General features: G+C 36.7%; 1 protein-coding gene across 1 annotated transcript in view; it reads right to left on the reverse strand.

The window, feature by feature from the left end:
* RYR2 (ryanodine receptor 2) overlaps window positions 1-21,297 on the reverse strand; it is a gene marked incomplete at its 5' end in the record, with an annotated part of 583,561 nt that overhangs the window by 234,071 nt on the left and 328,193 nt on the right. Inside the window, 7 exons of the mRNA XM_023519246.1 lie at window positions 981-1,207; window positions 5,474-5,560; window positions 11,474-11,633; window positions 13,741-13,901; window positions 14,889-15,003; window positions 15,865-16,214; window positions 16,878-17,086. Coding sequence (XP_023375014.1) covers window positions 981-1,207; window positions 5,474-5,560; window positions 11,474-11,633; window positions 13,741-13,901; window positions 14,889-15,003; window positions 15,865-16,214; window positions 16,878-17,086 — 1,309 coding nt within the window. The remainder of the gene's footprint in view (window positions 1-980; window positions 1,208-5,473; window positions 5,561-11,473; window positions 11,634-13,740; window positions 13,902-14,888; window positions 15,004-15,864; window positions 16,215-16,877; window positions 17,087-21,297) is intronic.

Raw genomic sequence — 21,297 nt, forward strand, 5'->3', positions numbered from 1 at the left:
CAAGGCATTAAAATCCAGTAAGAACGTCAAACATATCTGAAGGGGTAAAAATGGACCCAGCTCCTGTAATTATCTTAATAGTAATGACTTCAAACAAAACATACAAATTTGGCTTCACATTGTTTACACGCCCTGTTCTCACTTAGTTCATGACTGAACATTTTTTACCATATTTTAAGAGGGAAATGTTGAATCCAAACTTAGAAATTTAGCTCCTTACTGATAAAGGCTGTTTACATGAAATCTCTGTGGTTTAATTGGCTATCACACGACAAAGCTGAGACTCAGAAACAGTGCGACCTTTCAGTATTTATCATTCTTTATTTTATTTTCATTTATTTAATTTTTGGCCGGGGCTGGATTTGAACCCACCACCTCCAGCATATGGGGCCAGTGCCCTACCCTATTGAGCCACAGGTGCTGCCCTATCATTCTTTATTTTATCACTATTACTATCTGGAAAGCATATAAACTATTTTGCAAGACACTCGGTATTTTCACAATCTTCTCTTATTACTGTCTCTTTATCAAGTATAAAATGAAGGGTTGAGCTCAATGATTCCTATGATTCCACCTGTCCTATCTCACGATTCTATCTTAGAATACATTACCACACCTTGTAAACCAGGTTACAGTTGCATTTGTCTGAATTTCCATTTGCTGGTATCATCAGTAAAACAAGCATGAACAGAGAAACCAAACACTGCCACATTGTGTTCTAAGTGCAGTATAATTTTTTTTTCCAATAACAAAGCAGATACTTTGAATAACAGATTCAAACTTGGAGTATAGATAATAATGACTCCAAGGCTGAAAGAAAGGAGATCTTTTATGTATTTATTTTACATCTGACAATTATTTTCTGGGAAAGAGATCTTTTAAAATCTCACTTTCTTTCTCCTGGTCCCACCCGAGAAGCCCTGGGCCGTCACCTAATTCCATGTGTCCCTATCAGACAGTCAAAGGTACATGGGGCTGACCTGTTTTCCTCGGGGATATGAAGAGACATGAACTGCAGAGGGTCCAGGCACTGCACCAGCCAGCCTTGGCGTTCACTTATCCGAGACACATCCACCTTCAAAAACTGGTTGGGCATCCTGCTCCACAGGACGTGCGACAGGAACTGCACGTGCAGCCGTGGGGGGCACTGTGGCACCGGGTTCTTGTGCTCACTCTTGAATAATCCCGCTGAGAGAGGCATCACATTCTAGGGGACGGGGAAGCAAAAGAGAACAGATTTGTAATATCCCTCATGGCCATAAAGTGAAGACTAGAGTTCTGCACAGGAAAGAGACGGTGGAAGTAAGGCACACTAAAAGTCAAGCAAAGTCAAGGCAATAAATAATACAAGTTGAGTTGAAAAAACTTCCCGAAAGGATAAACCAGAAAAAATATTATGAGAGAAAATACCTAAAACCTCAGGGCAAGCAAACAGGGTTTACCATGTTTCCCCGAAAATAAGACACTGTCTTATATTTATTTTTTCTCAATAAGATACACTAGGGTTTATTATCAGGGGATGTCTCATTTTTATTAAGTATATCACCACAATCTACATTTATTCAAATACAGTTAAGTCATCTTCTTCTGGAACCTGACAGGGGGAGCCGACCTTGTTGGTGGGGCTGGCTCTAGTGATGCATGAACTCCTTTCCCCTAGCCATTTGCACACGTGCAATAGGATGCCTAAGACCGCAGTTACCACATGCACCCAAGCAAGTGCCAATCACTCAGAGAAAGGAGCTGTGGCAGATAAAAGGTATTCCAGTCTTCCTTACCACTCCACACAGAAATGCAGGGTGTGGCTATGCAGATATGCTGCATAGCCATGCCCATCACTAGGTCTTATTATGGGGTAGGGCTTATATTTAACAAATGCATAGAAATCCTACTAGGGCTTATTTTGGGGGTAGGTCTTATTTTGGGGAAACAGGGTAGGAGGGCTCTTTTGCATTTATTCTATGACACACATAAAACACAGGTGCAAATAAGCATAACCAGAAAGCCCTCTTCATATCTCTTTACCAGGTTGGGCCCTTGGGGAAATCTGGCTAGCACTTAGGGACTTTGAATGCCAAACTCCCTGAAAGAGAAATCACATCCCCTCGGACCTTTCATTATCTGTCTGCTCTCCCCAACCTCATCTTTAGCCACTTCCTCTACCCAGACTTAGCTCAATAGATAACCCTGACTACTAAATAAGAAAACAGGATTACTTAGGCATTAACTAACATAATTATTTCTCCTCCAATATCATCTTCAGCCATCCTTAATTTCTTCTAACTGGTCTCAGGGAAAGAGAAGTTCCTTTTCTATTTTGCTCAAAGCTCGTTCATCCATTTATAATCTTAACACAATCCCTGCCTTCCTGCCTGCTCTTCTGGAACCACATGGAGATCATCATCTATTTCTTTATTAACTTCCATCTCTCCTTCCCCTCTAGAGTCTAGATGACTATGTTCTCTAGACTGCCTCATCCTCAAACTGCTTTCCTAGTCCCCTCTGCTAATAAAAAAAAAAAAGTCAGACAATGTTTTAGGCACTGAAAATGTTGATAAACAAAGCAAACAAAACCTCATCCAGCTTCCATTCTTCTTGTTGAAGACATAAAATAAACAAAATCAGTAAGTAGATTAAATAGTGTATTTGAAGAGATGTCATGGGGCAGGGAGGGGAGGACAGAAAACCAGAATGAGGAAACCAGAATTCAGGAAAGCAATTATGAATAGGGTGGCCAGGCATTGAGAAGGTCACATTTAAAGAAAGACCAAATGGAAGAGAACCATGTGAGTATTCGGGGGAAGAAATTTCCATGCAGAGAAGATCATCAGCGCAAAAATGCTGCAGAAGAAGTTAGCTTGGCAAGTCGGGGGAGGATCCAGAGTCTAGTGTGGGTGAGGGCAGTAAGGGAGGGCAGGGCAGGAGGAGATGAGGCCAGAGAGGTCACAGAATGCTAGAACTTTGCAGGGACTCAAGGACCATGATAAGATATTGAGTTTTACTCTCAGAGAAACAGGTGGAATGATCTGAACTGACTTTGAGAATCACTCAGATTGTTGTATGATGAACAAACAGGCATGGATGAATTAATGAAAACCCACTAAGGGCCAGTAGATGAGAGTCACCCAGATGAGGAAGGACAGCAGAGATCAGTGTGGTGATGGGCAGCAGCCGTGTTAACTCAGATTGTGAAGGATCTCCTGGGCACGGACCTGGGACGTGGAACGTGAAGGGGAGATGTCAAAGGGGACGCCAAGGGTTTTGGATTGAACAGATTTGCTGTTACCTGACATGGGGAAGACAGCGGATAAAGAAGTTTAGGGGCAGGGAAGAGTGATGTTCTGAAGTCCAGAGTGGACACATCCCATTTGCGGTATCTCTTAGCCATCTAAGTGGAAATGTCACCAGACCACTGACTACACCAGTCAGGGTTCTGAGAAACTAACACTTGTTGTCAAATTTTATGGAAAGGTAAAAAATAGTCATTTGATCTTGCTGCCTCCTTTCTCTTACATCCAAGCTTGAATTCATTGTAACTGGGCTTCTCCCAACATCTTGCTGAAATTCTTCTGGCAAGGTGGCCAGAGACCTCCTCACTAACAAAAGCCAGAGATTCCTTCAATCCAAGCTGGAGGGGTCTATCCATGGCGTCTATTATCTGGTGTTAGCCACTCCTATTTGGAAAACTCCCTCTTCACCTGGCTTCTAGTAAGATGTCTCTTTTAGTTCCCTACTTTCCTGACAATTTCATCCTAGGCTTTTCCCGTAAGTTCCTCTTTCTTAGTTGACACACCCAGGTTCTCTCCTCCCACATCTCTGCTCACTCTCTCTGTGTATCCTCAGATGTTTCAGTCATTCTCAAAGATGAATTAGAGTTCATTTCTTCATAAAATTCTAATCTCCAACATGATTCTCATTTTTTTGGCATATTTGTGTGCCTATATGTATGCATTATATATATTTATGTGTATGGACACATAAGTTATGCATATATAATTACATTCTATATAAATATATAATATTCATGTATTATTTATGTATAAATTTAAATATAATATTTATGTATAAATAAATGTATTATGTATTATATTAATGTGTTATAATATTTAAGTATAAATAAATGCATTATAATATTTATGTATAAATAAATGTATTATGCATATATATTACAACATAGAATATATATTTACTGAGCAGATACTATATATGGGGCAGAGATTTTTAGTTGTATTAACGCCATAAAACAGATACCATGAATCCCATTTTAGAAAGGCAGAAGCTGAGCTCATATAGTTTAAGGAACCCATTCAAGGTCACCAAGCCAGCCTGGTTAAAAGTGTCAACTCATGTGGACCCTGATGGATGCCTGGAAACTCAATTTTATATCAGCAAAATTAAATTCAATCTCTTCCAGCATTTCACTAAACTCTTTTACCTTTGCATTAGCTTTCTCAAGTTGTCCAAACCAAAAGATTCAAGTTAGTCAGTCACTGATTCTTTACTTGAGTACCTGAATCTGATTCATCAAAAAATCCTATTCATCTAATTCATTATCAAATGCTATTAATTTCTTCGGAAAAACATTTCACATTTACCATTTTCCATTCTTCTTTTCACAGCACTCATCATTTCCCATGTAGACAGTACCAGATTGTCAACACTCCATTGGTACTGCCTGGTCTCATCCTTGTCCATGTCCACATTAATACAGACGTATTTTTCCAAAACAAATTTCATTATGTATTTCATAATGTACTCAAATTTCATTCATTCATTACAAATTACAGTAGGTACTCAATACCCTCCTTCAGATTTCCAGGCTCACCACGGTCTATATAAAAGGTGTCAACTTCTTAGCACAGCACACAAGGCTTTTCAACTTCAACTTGGTCTAACTTTCATCCATATTAATTTCCAGCCATAGTCTGGAAAGCATCCTTTGTTAAGTAAGGTGAACTATTTAACCTGCAACTCTTTCATTATTGTGTACTCTTTCTTTTTCCTTTGTCTAGAATAACCTCATCTGAAAATATGCCCCCAAGAGCTCCTATTTAACAGTTAGCAATCAGCGTCATTTCTTCTTTCTCATCTACCCAAACTAAACCATTCAACTGGTTTCTTCCATTAATGTCTCCAGAGTATGCTATACATCCCACTATTCTAGGTGGCACGGCTTCAGGTATTAAAGTACATGCATTAATGACTTTAATGATTCCTGCACTACGCATAATTTAGCATATTTTGCTCTATCTATGCCTACTTTTATTGAATAGTATATGTAGGATGACCAAAGATTAGCTCTTTCTAATGAGTTACGTTACCCTAGTGACCTGAAAGAGATTCTCAAACACAGTTAACTTTTCTTTAAAGAGTTAATTCATGTCAGCAATAATACTGAGTTAATTTCAGAATAAATGCTATGCCCTGATGGGAAAATAATACAAATATAATATTAGGAATGAGTTTTTCTTACCTTTATTCTTCCCAGCTCAAACTGGAAAACATTGGGACTTGTCGCTTGTGCAAAAACTGCAGGAAATAATTTTGTACTTGGCTCCACCTTAAATAAACAAACAAATTTAATAATATTAATGAAGAAAGAAGACAATAAAAGAAATGCACTCATTTTCTTTGTAACAAGTAAGGAACTCTTCACAGAAGAAGATCAGGTAGTCCTTTCTAGCATGTGGACATCCTCCTTCAACAATGAGAGTATTTCATTATTATGTGGATATTTTTGGAGGGACACATTGTTTACTCTGTAGGGTTTATTGCATTGTCAGTATTCAGCAGAATTAAACATGTGTAATTAACTTATTTTTCTATTTTCTTTTAATTTCTAATTTACTATTTTTTAGCTGACATAATTATTGTACATATTTATGGGGTAAAATGTCATATGTTTTGATACATGAATACATTATGTAAATGAGAAAATATGGGTAATTAGCATATTTATCACTTCAATATTTATCACTCCTTTATGGTGGGAACAGAAAAAGTCCCCCCCCCCAGGTATTTTAAGATCTACAATACCTTACTGTTGACTACAGTTAACTCAACTGTGCAGAACTTATTCTTCCTTCCTAACTGTAACTCTAAATATACTAACCATCCCCTCTCCATTCCACCATTCCTCCTATCTAGCCCCATCTCTGGCAACCAGTGTTCCAAACACTACTTCTATGAGATGATTTTTTTTTAAGATTCCACATGAGTGATAAAATGTGGTATTACATCCTTCTGTGTCTGGGGCTTATTTCACTCAACATAATCCTTCAGGTACATCCATGTTTTCACAAATAACAGGATTTCATTCTTATTTCTGGCTGATAATATACCATTGTCTATATCATACCACATTTTCTGGAAGTGCAGAAATCTCTTCAAAACGGCTATCATTTTCCTTGGATGAATCCTCAGTGGTGGAAATGCTAGATCATATGACGTTATATTTTTAATTTGGGGGGGAACCTCCATACTGTTATCCATTAGTGGCTAATTTAATTTACATTCCCACCAATCATGTGTGATGGGTCTGTTTTCTTTATACCCTCATCAACACTTGTTACCTTTTTCTTTTTGATAGTTACCATTCTAATTGAAATGAGATGGTATCTCATGGTAGTTTGTACTTTGTTGGTGATTAGTGGTATTGAGCATTTTAAAAATATGCCTGTTGCCCATTTGTATGTCTTCTATTGAAAAATGCCTATTAAGGTCTTTTACTCATTTTTAAATCAGATTATTTGAGAATTTTTCCTTTTTCTTTTGCTATTGAGTTGTGTTCCTTCTATGTTCTGAATATTAACCCCTTGTCAGATGTATAGTTTGAAAATATTTTCTCCCACTCTGTACACTGTGCCTTCACACTATTGATGGTTTCCTTTGCTGTCTAGAAGCTTTTAATTTGGTGTAATCCCATGTGTCTATTTCTGTTCCATTTCTGCTTGTGCTTTTGAGGTCTTACCCCCAAAATCCAAGCCCAATCAAATGTCAATTAGTATTGCCCATACATTTTCTTCTAGTAGTTTCATAGTTACAGGTCTTACCTCTAAATCTTTAAATCATTTTGACTTTATTTTTATGTATGAGGAAAGATAAATCCAGTTTAATTCCTTTAATTTAATGTGGATAATCAACTTCTCCAGCACCATTTATTTATTTATTTTTATTGTTGGGGATTCATGGAGGGTACAAAGAACCACATTACACTGATTGCATTTGTTAGGTAAAGTCCTTCTTATAATTGTGTCCCATCTCCAAGAGGTGTGTCACACCCTATGACCCCCCAACTCCCATCCTTCTTTCTTTCTCCCTAGACTCTGCTTTCCCACCCCCCAGAGTATACTAGGTCATCAATTGTCCTCATATCAGAATTGAGTACATAGGATTCTTGCTTTTCCATTCTTGTGATGCTTTACTAAGAATAATGAGTTCCACTTCCATCCAGGTTAATACAAAACATGTAAAGTCTCCATCTTTTTTAATGGCTGAATAGTATTCCCTGGTGTACATATACCACAGTTTGTTAATCCATTCCTAGGATGGTGGGCATTTAGGCTGTTTCCACATTTTGGTGATTGTAAATTGAGCTTGATAAACAATCTAGTACAAATGTCCTACCAGCAACATTTATTGAGGAGACTTTTCTTCCTGAATGAGTGTTCTTGGCATCTCATTTGAATATCAATTGCTATATTTGTGTGTATTTATTTCTACATTCTCTCCTCTGTTCCAGTATTCTATGTATCTGTTTTTATGCCAAAATACCATGCTAATGTAGCTGTTACAGCTGTGCAGTATATTTTGAAATCAGGTAGTGTGATGCCTAAAGAGTTTTTTTTTGGTTTGTTTTGTTTATGTGTTTTGTTTATTTTGCTTGAGATTGGTTTTTGTCTATTCAGGGTCTTTTGTGGTTCTACATAAATTTTAGATTTCCTTTTCCATTTCCATGAATAATTTCTTTGGTATTTTCATATGAATTACACTGAAGATGTAGAACTTTGGTTAGTATGGATATTTTAACAATATTAATTGTTCCAGTCCAAGAACAGGAAGTATTTTTCCACTTATTTGTGTCCTCTTTAATTTCTTTCACCAAAGTTTTATAGTTTTTAGTGTAGAGATCTTTACCTCCTTGGTTAAATTTATTCCTAGATATCTTATTTTTTGTAGCTATTACAAATGAAATTATTTTCTTAATTTCTTTTTCAGAGACTTCACCACCAGTGTATAGAAATGCTTTTGATTTTTGTATGTTTTGTATCCAACAAATTTGCTGAATTCATTTGTTAGTTATAACAGGTTTTTAGTGAACAATTTAAAGGTTTTCTCTATGTAAGAGCATGTCATCTCCCACATTTGAATGCCTTTTATTTCTATCTCTTGTTCAATTGTGCTAAGACTTTCAGTACTATGGTGAATAGAAATGGTGTACATGGCATCTTTGTCTTGTTTCAGACCTATGAGAAAATGCTTTTGTCTTTTCCCCATTTAGTATGATGCTAGCTATTGGTTTGTCATACATGGCCTTACTGGATTGAGACATGTACCTTCAATACCTATTTTGTTGAGAAGTTTTATCATGAAGAGATGTTGAATTATGTCAAGTGATTTTTTTGTATCTATTAAAATAATCATATGGTATTTGTACTTCTTCTTGTTAATGTGATATACAACATTTATTGGTTTGAATACATTAAACCATTCTTGTATCCCTGGGATAAACCCCAGTTGATCATAGTGAATAATCTTTTTCAATATGCTGTTGACTTTTGTTAGTATTTTGTTGAAGACTTTTGCATCTACTTTCATCAGACATACTGGCCTATAGTTTTCTTTTGTGTTGTGTTGTTTTTTTGGTTTTGGCATTAGGATAATATTAGCTTCATAGGTGAGTTTGGAAATAGTCCCTCTTCTTCAATTTTCTGGAATAGTTTGAGAATTATTAACTCTTCTTTAAATATTTAATAGAAGTCATCAGGTGGTCTTGTCTTTGATAGATACTTTTTATTACTAATTCAATTTCATTGAATTACTCATTATTGATCTGTTCAGATTTTCTATTTCTTCATATGCAAATTTTAGTAGGTTGCATAGATCCAGAAATGTATCCATTTTTCCTAAGTTATCCAATTTGATAGTTTACAATTATTCATAATATTTTCTCAAGATCCTTCTTATTTCTACGTTATTTCTTCTAATGTTTCCTTTTCCATCTTTCATTTTATTTACCTCTTTTTTTCTTAGTCTAGCTAAAGGTTTGTTGGTTTATCTTTAAATAAACCCAATTGTTCATTTCATTGATCTTTTGTATTATTTTTGGTCTCTATTATATGTTGGCTCTGATGTTTGTTATTATTTCCTCCTACTAATTTTGGGTTTAGTATGTTCTCGTACTTGCAGTTCCTTGAGGTGTGATGTTAGGTTGTTTATTTAAGATATTTCTACTTTTTTGATACAGGCATTTATAATTATAAACTTCTCTTAGAACTATTTTTTTCTATATCTTAGGTTTTGCTATATTGTGTTCATTTTCATTTTCCTCAAGAAATTTAAAAACTTCTCTTTTTTTCTTTAACTCACTGATTAGTCACAAGTATGTTGTTAAAATTTCTAGGTATTTCTAAAGTTTCCTCAGTTTCTCCCATTACTAATTTCTAGTTTTATACTGGTATAGTCACAGAAGAGCCTTGATATGATCTCTATCATCTTAAACTTGTTAAGATCTGTTTTGTGGCTTAATATATTATGTATCCTAGAGAATGTTCCATGTGCACTTGAGAAAAACATGTCATCTTCAGCTATTAGATAGAATGGTCTATAAATGTCTGTTAGATCCATTTGGTCTACAGTACAGATTAAATCTATTTCTTTGTTGAATTTTTATCTAGATTATCTATACATTGCTGAAAATGCAGTGTTAAAGTCCCCTACTATTATTGCATTAAAATCTCTCCCTTTGGATATAATATTTTCTTTATATGCTTAGGTGCTGTCATGTTGTGCGCATATATATTTATAATTGTTATTTCCCTATATATTGTATCATATATAGTACTGAACTACTTTATTCTTACATAATAACTTTGTCTCTTTTTACAGCTTTTGACTTTAAGTCTATTTTATCTGCTATAAGTAGAGCTACTCTTGCTCACCTTTGGTTTCTGTTTGCATGGAGTATCTCTTTTCATCCCTTTACTTTCAGTCTATGCGTGTCCTTATAGGTAAAGTGAGTCTCTTAAAGGCTACATATAGTTGGGTCTTTTTGTAATCCATGTAGCCACTGTATTGTAATTGGGAAATCTAATCAGTATATGTGACTTGATGCCATTCCCTTTCTGATTTTAAAATTCTCTTTGTTCTTGATTTTTTTGACAGTTTGATTACAATTTGCCTGAGAGAGAACCTTTCTGGGTTAGAATCTATTGGGATCCTGTCAGCTTCCTAGATCTGAATATCCATGTTGCTCCCTAAGACTTAGAAAAATTTTAGTTATTATTTCATTAAATAATAACTTTTTCTATGCTTTTCTTTATGTTATGTTCTTTATGTTTTCTATGCTTTTCTTTATTGCTTCATGGTGTCCCATAAGTCCTATAGGTTTTCTTTATTCTTTTTTATACCTTTTTATTCCCTCTGAGGTCATTTCTAAATACCTATCTTCAAATTCAGAAATTTTTTCTTCTGCTTGAACTAGTCTGTTGTTGAAGCTCTCAATTATATGTTTTATTTATTTTATTGACTTCTTCAGTTTCAAGCTTTCTCTTTGGTTCTTTTCAATAGTATCTCTTTGTTAAATTTCTCATTCAGATTATGAATTATTTTCCTTATTTTGTTGAATCATTTATTTATATTCTCTTATATCTTGATAAGTTCCTTTCAGATAATTATTTTGAAGTCTTTTTCAGGCATTTTGTAAATTTCCTTTTCTTTGGGGTATATTACTAGAGAATTAGTGTGTTCCTTTGGATAATTCATGTTTCCTTGCTTTGTCATATCTCTTGTGTTCTTATGTTGATATCTGCTCACCTGGTAGAAGAGTTACCTCTTTCAATTTTATAGAGCAGCTTTCATAGGGATTTACTTTTTTCCCATAGAAAAGTCCTAAGGCTTTTGGCTGGGTAGGATATGTTGATTTTGTTTCTGACTGAATGAAGTAATGTAGCATCTGTGCAGATTCTTCAGCTATAATCCATGTCAGCAATGTCTGCAAGTGGTGGCTTAGAATGCAGGAGTTTGTGGTGGTCACTTTGCTACAGGAAGGGCCTCAAGATTGGTTGCAAAGGCTGAGACAGCTGAGGGGCAGGCTTGTCAGAGATGGGTCTGTTGGGCTGTTTCTCAGACCAGGGCTACACATACATGTGTCTAATTTGCTTTTTGATCTCACAAAATGAGTTTTGTTTTTTTTTTTTTAATGGGAAGAAAGCTTTTCTTCCCAAGAAATATGACATCATCACTGACCACGTACCTGGTAGTATGTGCTCAGTTCCTTGCCATTGGCAATGAATGTGAGCAGCCCGCTGGCAGCATCCACAACACAGCCAATCTCCAGTCCATTATTATTGCGTCCTTGCCCAGGGCTCATGTTCTCACCCGCACATACCATATAGCAGTTGCTGCGTTTGATGCTGAATTTCAAAAAAAAAAATTTTTTTTATCTTTGCACGACCACAGATAAAAAAAAAAGAAAGCATGTATATTTTGCAAACTAACTAAATTATGCTGCGCAAGCAACAAGCTCATGCTGTAATGGGAGAGGTGCACAATGGGCCCAACTCTGTGATTCTGAGAAAAACTCCATTGACTGCAGTGGACATTCTGAATCAGGTCTGAACACATCTCTAAATTTCACACCTAATGGAAACAGGTCAACAAGTTTGGACCAAGTAAGACTGACCTGCACCACCTCTCCAAAAACTCAAACCAAACTGGACCTTTTTCTGAGGTTCAAAAAAGTTTAACTATTTAAAATTCATCCAAATTTTTTAATTTTCATTTCAAGCTTTGTGTTTTTTTTTTTTTTAAACCACTTATTCTGAAATGAGAAGCATTTGTTTCCAAACACTATCAAGGTCCTTAGGCAAATTCTACATGAGCCGTCAGTGATTCACTACATTTAAAATTTGGCTGAAATTTTGTCCCCTTATGGACAATTCCTGTTCATCTCTTATGAGAGAAAGACTTAACTAGAATATATACAAAGTCAGTGATTAACAACAAACCCCACCTAGTTATCATCTCTCCTGAAACATCTACTAGTGATGATAACAAAGTTAAGTAATTTGAACTTCATCTCCATCCCTTTTCTCTGCCACTACGCAGTGAACATATTAACAAGACTAGCAAAAAATCCAAAGCCAAGCAAGCAGAAGGAAAAGAACAAAAAGGCTGGGATAAAGTTGGTTTCTGAATAATCAAATGTAGGCTGCATTTCTTCACACTGTGAACATAATATTCAATCATCCTTCCCTATCTTCTATTTCCTGTAACAAAATCATCTTTCAGTTATCCCATCCCCATATTAAGTTCTTTTCTTATATTGTTGCCATCTCTAAATATTAAAAGTGTGCACCAGAGAACATTTCTAGAGACACGTGGTTGTGAGTCCCCTACTAATGTAAAGTGCTTTTCATTCAAGAATTTTGCTAGGTCCACATCTCAAGTGCTAACTCAATTACATTTCACATGTTATATCCTGAGGGCAGGAAAGGGAGTTTCCCAGCCACCAAAAATGATGGTGCAGGTAGAGAAGGAAAGCAACATTATAAAGGACTCTTTCTGAGACCTGTCACAGCAGATCAGAGAGGATGCATGGGCACAAAAGGGAGAAGCAAATGGTCAGATCTTCTCTTGTCTTACTCTGCAAGGAAGATAGCCTTCTTCACTTTTTTGAAGGTTTGGTTTGAGTTTGGTTTGTTTTACAAATGAAAAAGGATGGCACAGAAAGTGTAACTGACTTACCCAAAGCCACACAGCGAGTCAATGGCAAAGCTGAGGAAAGAACCCACTGCTCCTCAGTCTGAGTTCAAATGTGTCCCCTGGTCTAAACTACCAGCCCACATTGCCTTCACATGTTTCTCCCCACCATACAGCTAGTTCCCAAGATACATATCAGATCATATGTTAAATGTCTCACATTCACCCATTTCAAATCCCTAAAAGAAAGGCTAAGCAGTTTTTTTTGTCTGTTTGTTTCTGAGACAGAGTCTCACTCTCCCAGGGGTAGAGTGCTGCGGCATCACAGCTCACAGCAAACTCAAACTCCTGGGATTAAGCAATTCTCTTCCTTCAGCCTCCTGAGTAGCTGGGACTACAGGCATCAGCCACAACACCCAGATATTTTTTGGATGTAGTTGTCATTGTTGTTTTGGCAGGCTCAGGCTAGATTCAAACCCTCCCACCCCCCTGTATGTGGCTGGCACTCTAGCCACTGAGCAACAGGCATGGAGCCGGCTAAGCATTTGTTAACCCAAGTTGTTAGTTGTATTAGGTGAATAAATACATGATTACTCATCCAAAATATGTACTAACTTATTGTACAATGTTTTTCCTTTTAATATACTTAGAGTCTTTACAGGTTTGTATGGGTAACAAAAAGAACAGCGACGTTATGGCTTGGTTATATTTTTCCTATAAATAGAAATATCATGGTCATAAAATCCAAGAAAAAAGATGATCTAGGTTAACCTTTTTTCTTTCAGATGGCACTCTTATAAAAAATTGAGAAAAACCCACCTTTCGTGCACTTTTCCTTTTTCATCTCCTAGAGTAACTGTTACTGTACGAACTCTGTCCAAGTCAAAGCCTGTATCATACTGATGGAAATCTGATGTAATCCAACCCACCCAGACATTAGCGGGTTCTTGTCCGGGAAAGATTCTCACTGAGTAATAGTACTGTCAAGACAGCAAAAAGAAATGTCAACAGAACAAAACACAACCTTGACTTACAATCCTCACTGTTGTCTGAGACTTCGAATAACCTAAATAATGTATTTATTGGTTTAAAAAATAATTGGATGAATTAAAATGTTACAGGCACAAAGGACTGACACTGGAGACTAAGAAATACCTTATACCAGAAATTCTGAATTAGATCAGAAATAAAGGTTAAGAGAGAGAAATAAAAGTACCCTAAATAATTAAGGTATTTTATTCTCCTGAGCCTACATATATATATTTGTTCAGGACGTGTATACACACATATATACATTTCCATACAGTATGTGATAAAATCATTAATCCCCTCAGCAGGTAGGCTTCAAGTTCAAGCCTGTACAGATACACTAATCTATGCTAGTTTTTGTACCTGTCACCCACTCCTTTGCATGTATGTTTGGCCTTTTCTATCTCTGACATATAACATTTTCATACCTTAAAATAAATTACTTTGGAATAGTTCAGATCTAACCTGAACATTAAATTCAAAGCAGAAACACTGTACACTGGACATATCTATTTATCTTTTCCATCTGGCATTTCGGGAGAAGTAGTTTTGAAACTTTTAAATGGCAGAGAGCAAAACTCGACCTCTCACAAAAAAACGATAAATGATCTTCTTTAGGAAATTCACTAAGGCAAAGGAAATTATATCTGCTTGGAAAATTCAAGTGCAATTTAGAACTTTGTCAAGAAACAGGAGAGCAAAATCAAGATTATCAATGCCATGAAGGGTGCTGTTTCTAAAATAGCTTTCTTATTGCATAGTACACATTCAGATACATACATTGTCAAGTTTTCAGCCCTCAATGTATCTTAAAAAATAAGCAAATGATTATGCAAAAAATAACATGGTTACATATGATAAACTGAAGTGCACTATTTGAGATGTCAAGTATAATACATGACAAACAGAAATAACTGACAACAGCTGCAACCTCCTACCGTGGACGTCTGCATCAGGTAGTCGTAATCGTCTCGGTCATCTGCAAGCACGTCTTCCGTGAGTCTTGCAGAATGGCTTGTGCTGTAATCTGGCTTTGTTCTTTTAAGCAGAAATCTGAAATACAGTAAAGGACTAAGAATAAGCAGCACTAAAATGTTCTGCCTACTTCAAGTATGAACACATAATCCAGGCGTCCTCAAACTGTGGCCCTCCTAGGATATTTATCCAGCCTGCCGGGTGTTTTTGCCGCCACTGCCTGTCCTGCTTAGCAGCCAACTCATCCCGGGGCCCGCAGTCCGGCCCTCCAATGGACTGTTTAAAAAGTTTGAGGACCCCTGAGTCATAACCAATTGAGTGGTCTTAAAGCAGGGCAATGTTACTGCCGGGGGGGTACACCTGGGACTTTCTGGAGGTATCACTGGTTGTTACAACTAATAGGGTGGCTGCCAGCATCTAGAGCATAGAGGCTGGTCAAGGTCCTTCAATGACTAGGACAGGTCCCACAACAAAAATTACCTGAATTAAAGTGTCAGCAGAGCTGAGGTTAAAAAATGGATGTACTGTAAAAAAAAGATGATAAAATAACTTGCCTTCTTCACCATAAAAATTCTATTTAGAGAAAACGTTCTTTAAATTTCAACCAAGAATGTAAACATAGACATCTAAAAAAAAATGCTTGGGATAAATTATATCTATGATAAAAAATTATATGACAATGGGTGACTTTATTTTCCCCTCTAGAAGCCTTTGTACAAAATGAAGAAAGAGGGTGGTGCCTGTGGCTCAAAGGAGCAGGGCGCTGGCCCCATATACCGGAGGTGGTGGGTTCAAACCTGGCCCCTGCCAAAAACTGCAAAAAAAAAAAAAATGAAGAAAGAGGAGGAACAAATTAATACTAGGAAACCCCTCACCCTCCAATGAAATCCTCTCTGCATAATAATACATGTTTAAAATCATATTGTATCTAGTAATAACCTTTGTTTCAGGCGAGAGGGCTTTTCCTGAGCATAATCTTTGTGGTTATTAAACTCTGGTTTTGTAGTTTCTTTGTCTTTGTCAACACCAGGCACCAGATGGCCATGAGCTGTCTTCATTAAAACCTCAAAGTCAGAGTCTGCATCGTAATCCTCCAAATCATTCTTGGGCCCAAAGAGGCCAGCACCAGGGAGCCCTCCGGGCACAGTCTTGGAGAAGACCTCCGCACACTCGATGGGCATGCTCAGGCGGTAAAACATGATGTCGCTGCTGCTGTTCTGAGAACCAAATGACTTCTGGGTGACCTTTAAGCACGGGGAGCTGTCTATGGTGCCATCTATTCTGGTCACCTAGCAAAGGGAAGAAATATGAGTCGACATTCTACTTGTTGATTCACTCATTCTAAAGATGACTAATGAACATCTCGTTTTCAGAATCCCAAGATGGTCCACAGTGTGGCATCATTTTGTAAGAGACAATTAAACAGGGAGTATGGTCACACAGACATACTCAGAGTTCTGCTTCTAACTCTAACAATAGTTTGGGAAATTCATGTTACAACTGTACACACTCAGTTTCAGCCTGACACTATGTGAAAAAGGACATTATTCTTAATCAGTCAAATAAGCGATCAGTATATAAAATGAGAGGTTCATTCTTTGCTTAGACTCCACCACTATGTAACACATCAGGGTCACCTTTTTAAGTTAAGTTATAGCAATTGTCTAAGCAGAAACTCTTATGGATAAAGATATCCTGCTTTTAGCTCTTGGAAATGGTCTGATCTTCAAAGAAATAAACAAACCTCAAGGGTACAAGTAAATCTTTCTAACAGTAGAATATAAATGTCTTAATACAATAACTAAGAAAATGACATGAAGTCTACGTTAACCAGTTGGATGAAAATATTTCAAATTGTCTATGAAAACACCACACGATACCCCATGATTGCATTAATGTACACAGCTATCATTTAATAAAAAAATAAAAATAATAAAAAAGAAAAAGCAAACCTCAATATGTTCATGGTTTGATGGAACTTGGAGAAACTGAGGAAGCCTCTTGCTCAGCCACATGGTAATATCCCTGTTTGTATTAACAGCAAATGGTTCATAGCCCTCTTGTAAGCCACAGATGGTGAAGTATTTCAAGGTGCTGACATCCTTTCCAAAGTTCATCCTGCCCACTTGAGCTACTCCAAGGCTACATACAGGTATGAATCCTGGGAAGGGAAAAAAATATCAAAAGTACCATTATCATGAGATCCTGTTAGAATGAAATTACCAAACACACTGCTCTAAGATGCTCTGTGAGAGCCAGGGTGCAAATGATGGTTTTAGACAGAGGATACTAGCACTAAGAATTAAATGGAAGGGTGAGAAGGCCAGGGTTGAATTCTGGCATCCTAATTTACTAGTAGTGGGACCCAGGTAAGTCCCTTTCTCTCACCAGGGCTTACTCTGTAAGATGAGACCTGCTAAGTAGCATCTGGTCCTCCAGGGATTCTGGGGTGTCCCCTGGGAGAAGGAGATTCTGACCCACAGCCTCTTTGCTCAGGGTGTGCACCAGCCCCTCCTTCATTCAGGGAAAACAGAAAGAACTGAGTACTGAGAGATGGCGGCCCCTTGGCCATGCTCTTCCAGCTAGCTGTAAAGCTTGGCATGAACCAACCACAGCCGAGGTCTGAGGTGTAGATATCTTCATATATAACTCAAGGAAAAAAGGACTGCAGGAAAAAAAATTCAAAATTTGCCACCCACTGACAGCTGCTTTGATCTCTGAAGAACGATTTTGCCTCTTTTTCTGGGATAAAGTAGATCTAAGCATGAAGAGAAATATGTATATATATGCACAAATTATATAATATACAAATTTTAAATATTATGTCTATATATTATACAAGGTCAGACAATCAAGTTCACAAACTCACCATGGAAAAAGTGCTACATACCCCATTCCTGAATATCACTCAAGTTACTTTCAATGTACTCCCCTGGGGAAGCTGTGAACCAATGCCAGGACCTAGTCCACCCTGCAAAGCACTTTTTCTAGGATGAGTCTGCGAACTTCATTGACCTCATATACAAGGGCAGAGAGCTCATAGCTGCTCGGTTCAAAATTGCAAAGATGTGGAAACAACCCAAGTGCCCGTCAACACATAAATGGATTAATACACTGTGGTCCTTATATAACACGGACTACTACTAAACCTAAAAAAAGATCGAAATTTTCCATTCATTGTAACAAACTGGATTGTTTTGGAGAATATTTTCCTAAGTATTGCAAGATTGGAAAAATAAGCATCACATGTGCTCAATACCAAACTGTAACTACGAGATTAACAGCAACCTTTCCGTGTTTCAGATTCCCCATCTGGCAAAGTGGAGTTAACAGGACATGCCTCATAGGATTGGTGTGGGGATTAAATGAATTAATTATCGGTAAACTGCTAAGCCTTAGAAAAGCACCCAGCAAATTATAAACACGATGTAATTGCTAAGTTTTTGAGTTTAAAATTAAAAAATAAAAATATAAGAGTGTAACCTACATACAGACAGAGCATAAAATGGAAGAAAAGAAAAAGAAGAAACTATATTAACTTTGTTAATTGTTTCTCTCAATTCTTTAGACTCCATTGTCAAGATAACGAGATTTTTTTTGGCAAGGGGGTGAGATGATAGTCTTTGGGAGTGGCTCCTTTTATCTATATTCATTTCTTTCTAAAATGTTTTACGTGAATGTTCAAGTAGCACGATAAACTAAGTCCATATTGGCACACAGACTACACACGAAAGAATCTACTTTATAGTTCCAACAACCAGTGGAAACTTAGAATAAGCCAATAATTTTCACAAGAATTGCAGTTACTTCTACCATTATGATTTACACTTCTTCCGTTGTTGAAATCAGGGGCAGGGAAAGCAATACAGGAATCCCCAAAGAGCATAAGACAATAAAAATTACATGCAGTGATTCATAACAATGTCACCCAGTTCGTATCCATCAATATATATTCAAATGAGTGATTGTATAGCAAGATACCAAGCAGGGAGAAGGAACACACCCAGCTGTGTTCAAGGAAGTGTGAATGATGAGTGTCTAGTTTAAACGAAGAAAAACAAAACAACAAAACAACAACAAAAAACTGCAGCTGTGTCCGCAGCTGTGATAGCTCTTGAAGCAGTAGTCAAGGAAAGTAGTTTTAAATAAGTGTCCCCAAAGGAATCAAAGAGAAGGATGGAATCAATACAATAGATCTGACACAGCTTGAACTGCATTAGCACAAATTGGCAAATCTAATATCCATTTGACATAAATAGGGGATACCAAGATAGAAACGTCTACTCAGAGGGTGAACAACTAGTTCTCTCTAATCCCTTCATTTTAGGGGTTCCTAGATACCTGTAAATACCCCCTGGGAGATGCTCTGGTATCTGTTACACTATTATCTGAACTTTTCGGTATATTTGAAATATTGTCATTTAAAACAGGAAGTGATTAGTAATTGATTAGTAATACATAAAAGGATTTATATCTGACATTGCTTGCAAATAGCTATGTTTACAATTCCAGAATATTATATTTTCATGAGATGGAATATTAGCCTTTGAAAGTTTGGTTTTCAAAGGTTCATTAGTATGCATGTATAGGAAAATATTCACAGTAAATAGTATTTAAAGAAAGAAAGAAATAACATGTCACTTATTTTTAGGTAAGAAAATACTGACAGGTTTTTTATCAAAAAGTTTCAGAGCAGTGAGACTTTTAACCCTTTTTGATCTTTTTCACTATCTTAACAAATTTTCTTCAAGAAACACGTATTTCATGATTATGAAAACACATGATTGGCTTCATTAAAAATGTCTTATTTAATGAACTGGGACATACCTACATCTTTCTCATAAAGAAATTTATAAGTGTGACACGGAGATAATGCGGCCCAAGCACCACAAACTCCAAGTCCTAGCACTCAATATTGGCAGGTGGTGAGTTCAGTCATAGAAATCCTGCCCATCAAATGAAACTTGAACAAGATTTAGGCAGAGAAATTTGTTAATATTAAGAAACTATCCACCATTCATTTCTTTACTTGATGAATATTGGAGAAGCTATTGTGTGCCAGAAACCAGAAATAAAGGGTGACTAACACACAAATCCTAGCCAAAATGTCCTGGGAGTGTAATGAGGTGGGAAGGCGAGTCAGTCAGTCATACCGAAATAAACCACTACTTGTCTAAGCAGACAGGGCACTAAGAGCAAAGGAAGGGTGCAGAGATGGAACTCAGGAAGGTTTCACAGAGGAGTTAGCATCTAAGAGGACGGCAGATAGGCAGGACGAGGACGTAATTCAAAACCCAGACTTTGAAGTTCACCAGACCGGGATTCAAGTCTGAGCTCTACCACATATTAGCTATTTGACCTTCGGCAAGTTATTGGAATTCTCTAAGCTTGAATCCTTCTGCAACCCCTACCCACAGGGTTATAGTATTAAAGTGAGATCTCATAGTATGCTGCTTAGCATGATTGCTCACTGAACTCAATTTACAATGGGGGGAAAGGAAGAAGAAGCCAAAATCTATGTATATTAAGATTATGGTTAACTAGGATCCTCAGACAAGAATAAATATGTACAGACATTAAAAACATTTCCAGGTTCATCAAAATGAAATAGTAGAGAGAGATAAAACTAATATGGCAAAATTAAAGTAACTGATGATTCCAGGTGAAAGGTGTATAGAAGTTACTGTACTATTCTTTTGCTTTTCTGCAGGACGGCTGCTTCTCAAAATTGGATGGAGGTTGCTGTGAGCTGTGATGCCACAGCACTCTACTGAGGGTGACAAAGTGAGACTATCTCTAGAAAAAAAACTTCTTAAAATTTTTTAAGTTATGTTTAAAATATTTTTATGCCTTTGGGCAACATTTACAACGTGTTAAAGGGGATAATGAAAAATTATCTTTACAATGGTATCTCAAATGGGAGACAAATGTATTGAAAGTCAATTTGCTCCCTGGGTAGTGGGGATATATGTAACTCTGAACCATTTCTATTATACTCCTTTGAATATTTTCCAAATATTCAATAAGAAAATATTACTTTTATAAAAACAGTTATATGGGTTTTTTTTGTTTGTTTGCAGTTTTTGGCCGGGGCTAGGTTTGAACCTGCCACCTCCGACACATGGGGCCGGCGCCCTACTCCTTTGAGCCACAGACACTGCCCAATTATATGTCTTTTTCATTAGTTTGCTATTATCCTGGTTGAGGGTATTGCCTTATTGTTTTGGTCCCCTTTCAAGAAATACATTTATGTAAATATCTTCATAAGTAGAAATTTATATATTTTTTCTCATTATAATTGAAATGAAATAGAAACTAGTAAAAATTAAATCATACTCTGCCTTCTGAAGTCATGGTTTTAATAACTGCTAT

This window comes from Otolemur garnettii, unplaced genomic scaffold (genome assembly GCF_000181295.1).
Source record: "Otolemur garnettii isolate 467f Iridium unplaced genomic scaffold, OtoGar3 scaffold00165, whole genome shotgun sequence".
Classification (NCBI taxonomy): Eukaryota; Metazoa; Chordata; class Mammalia; order Primates; family Galagidae; genus Otolemur; species Otolemur garnettii.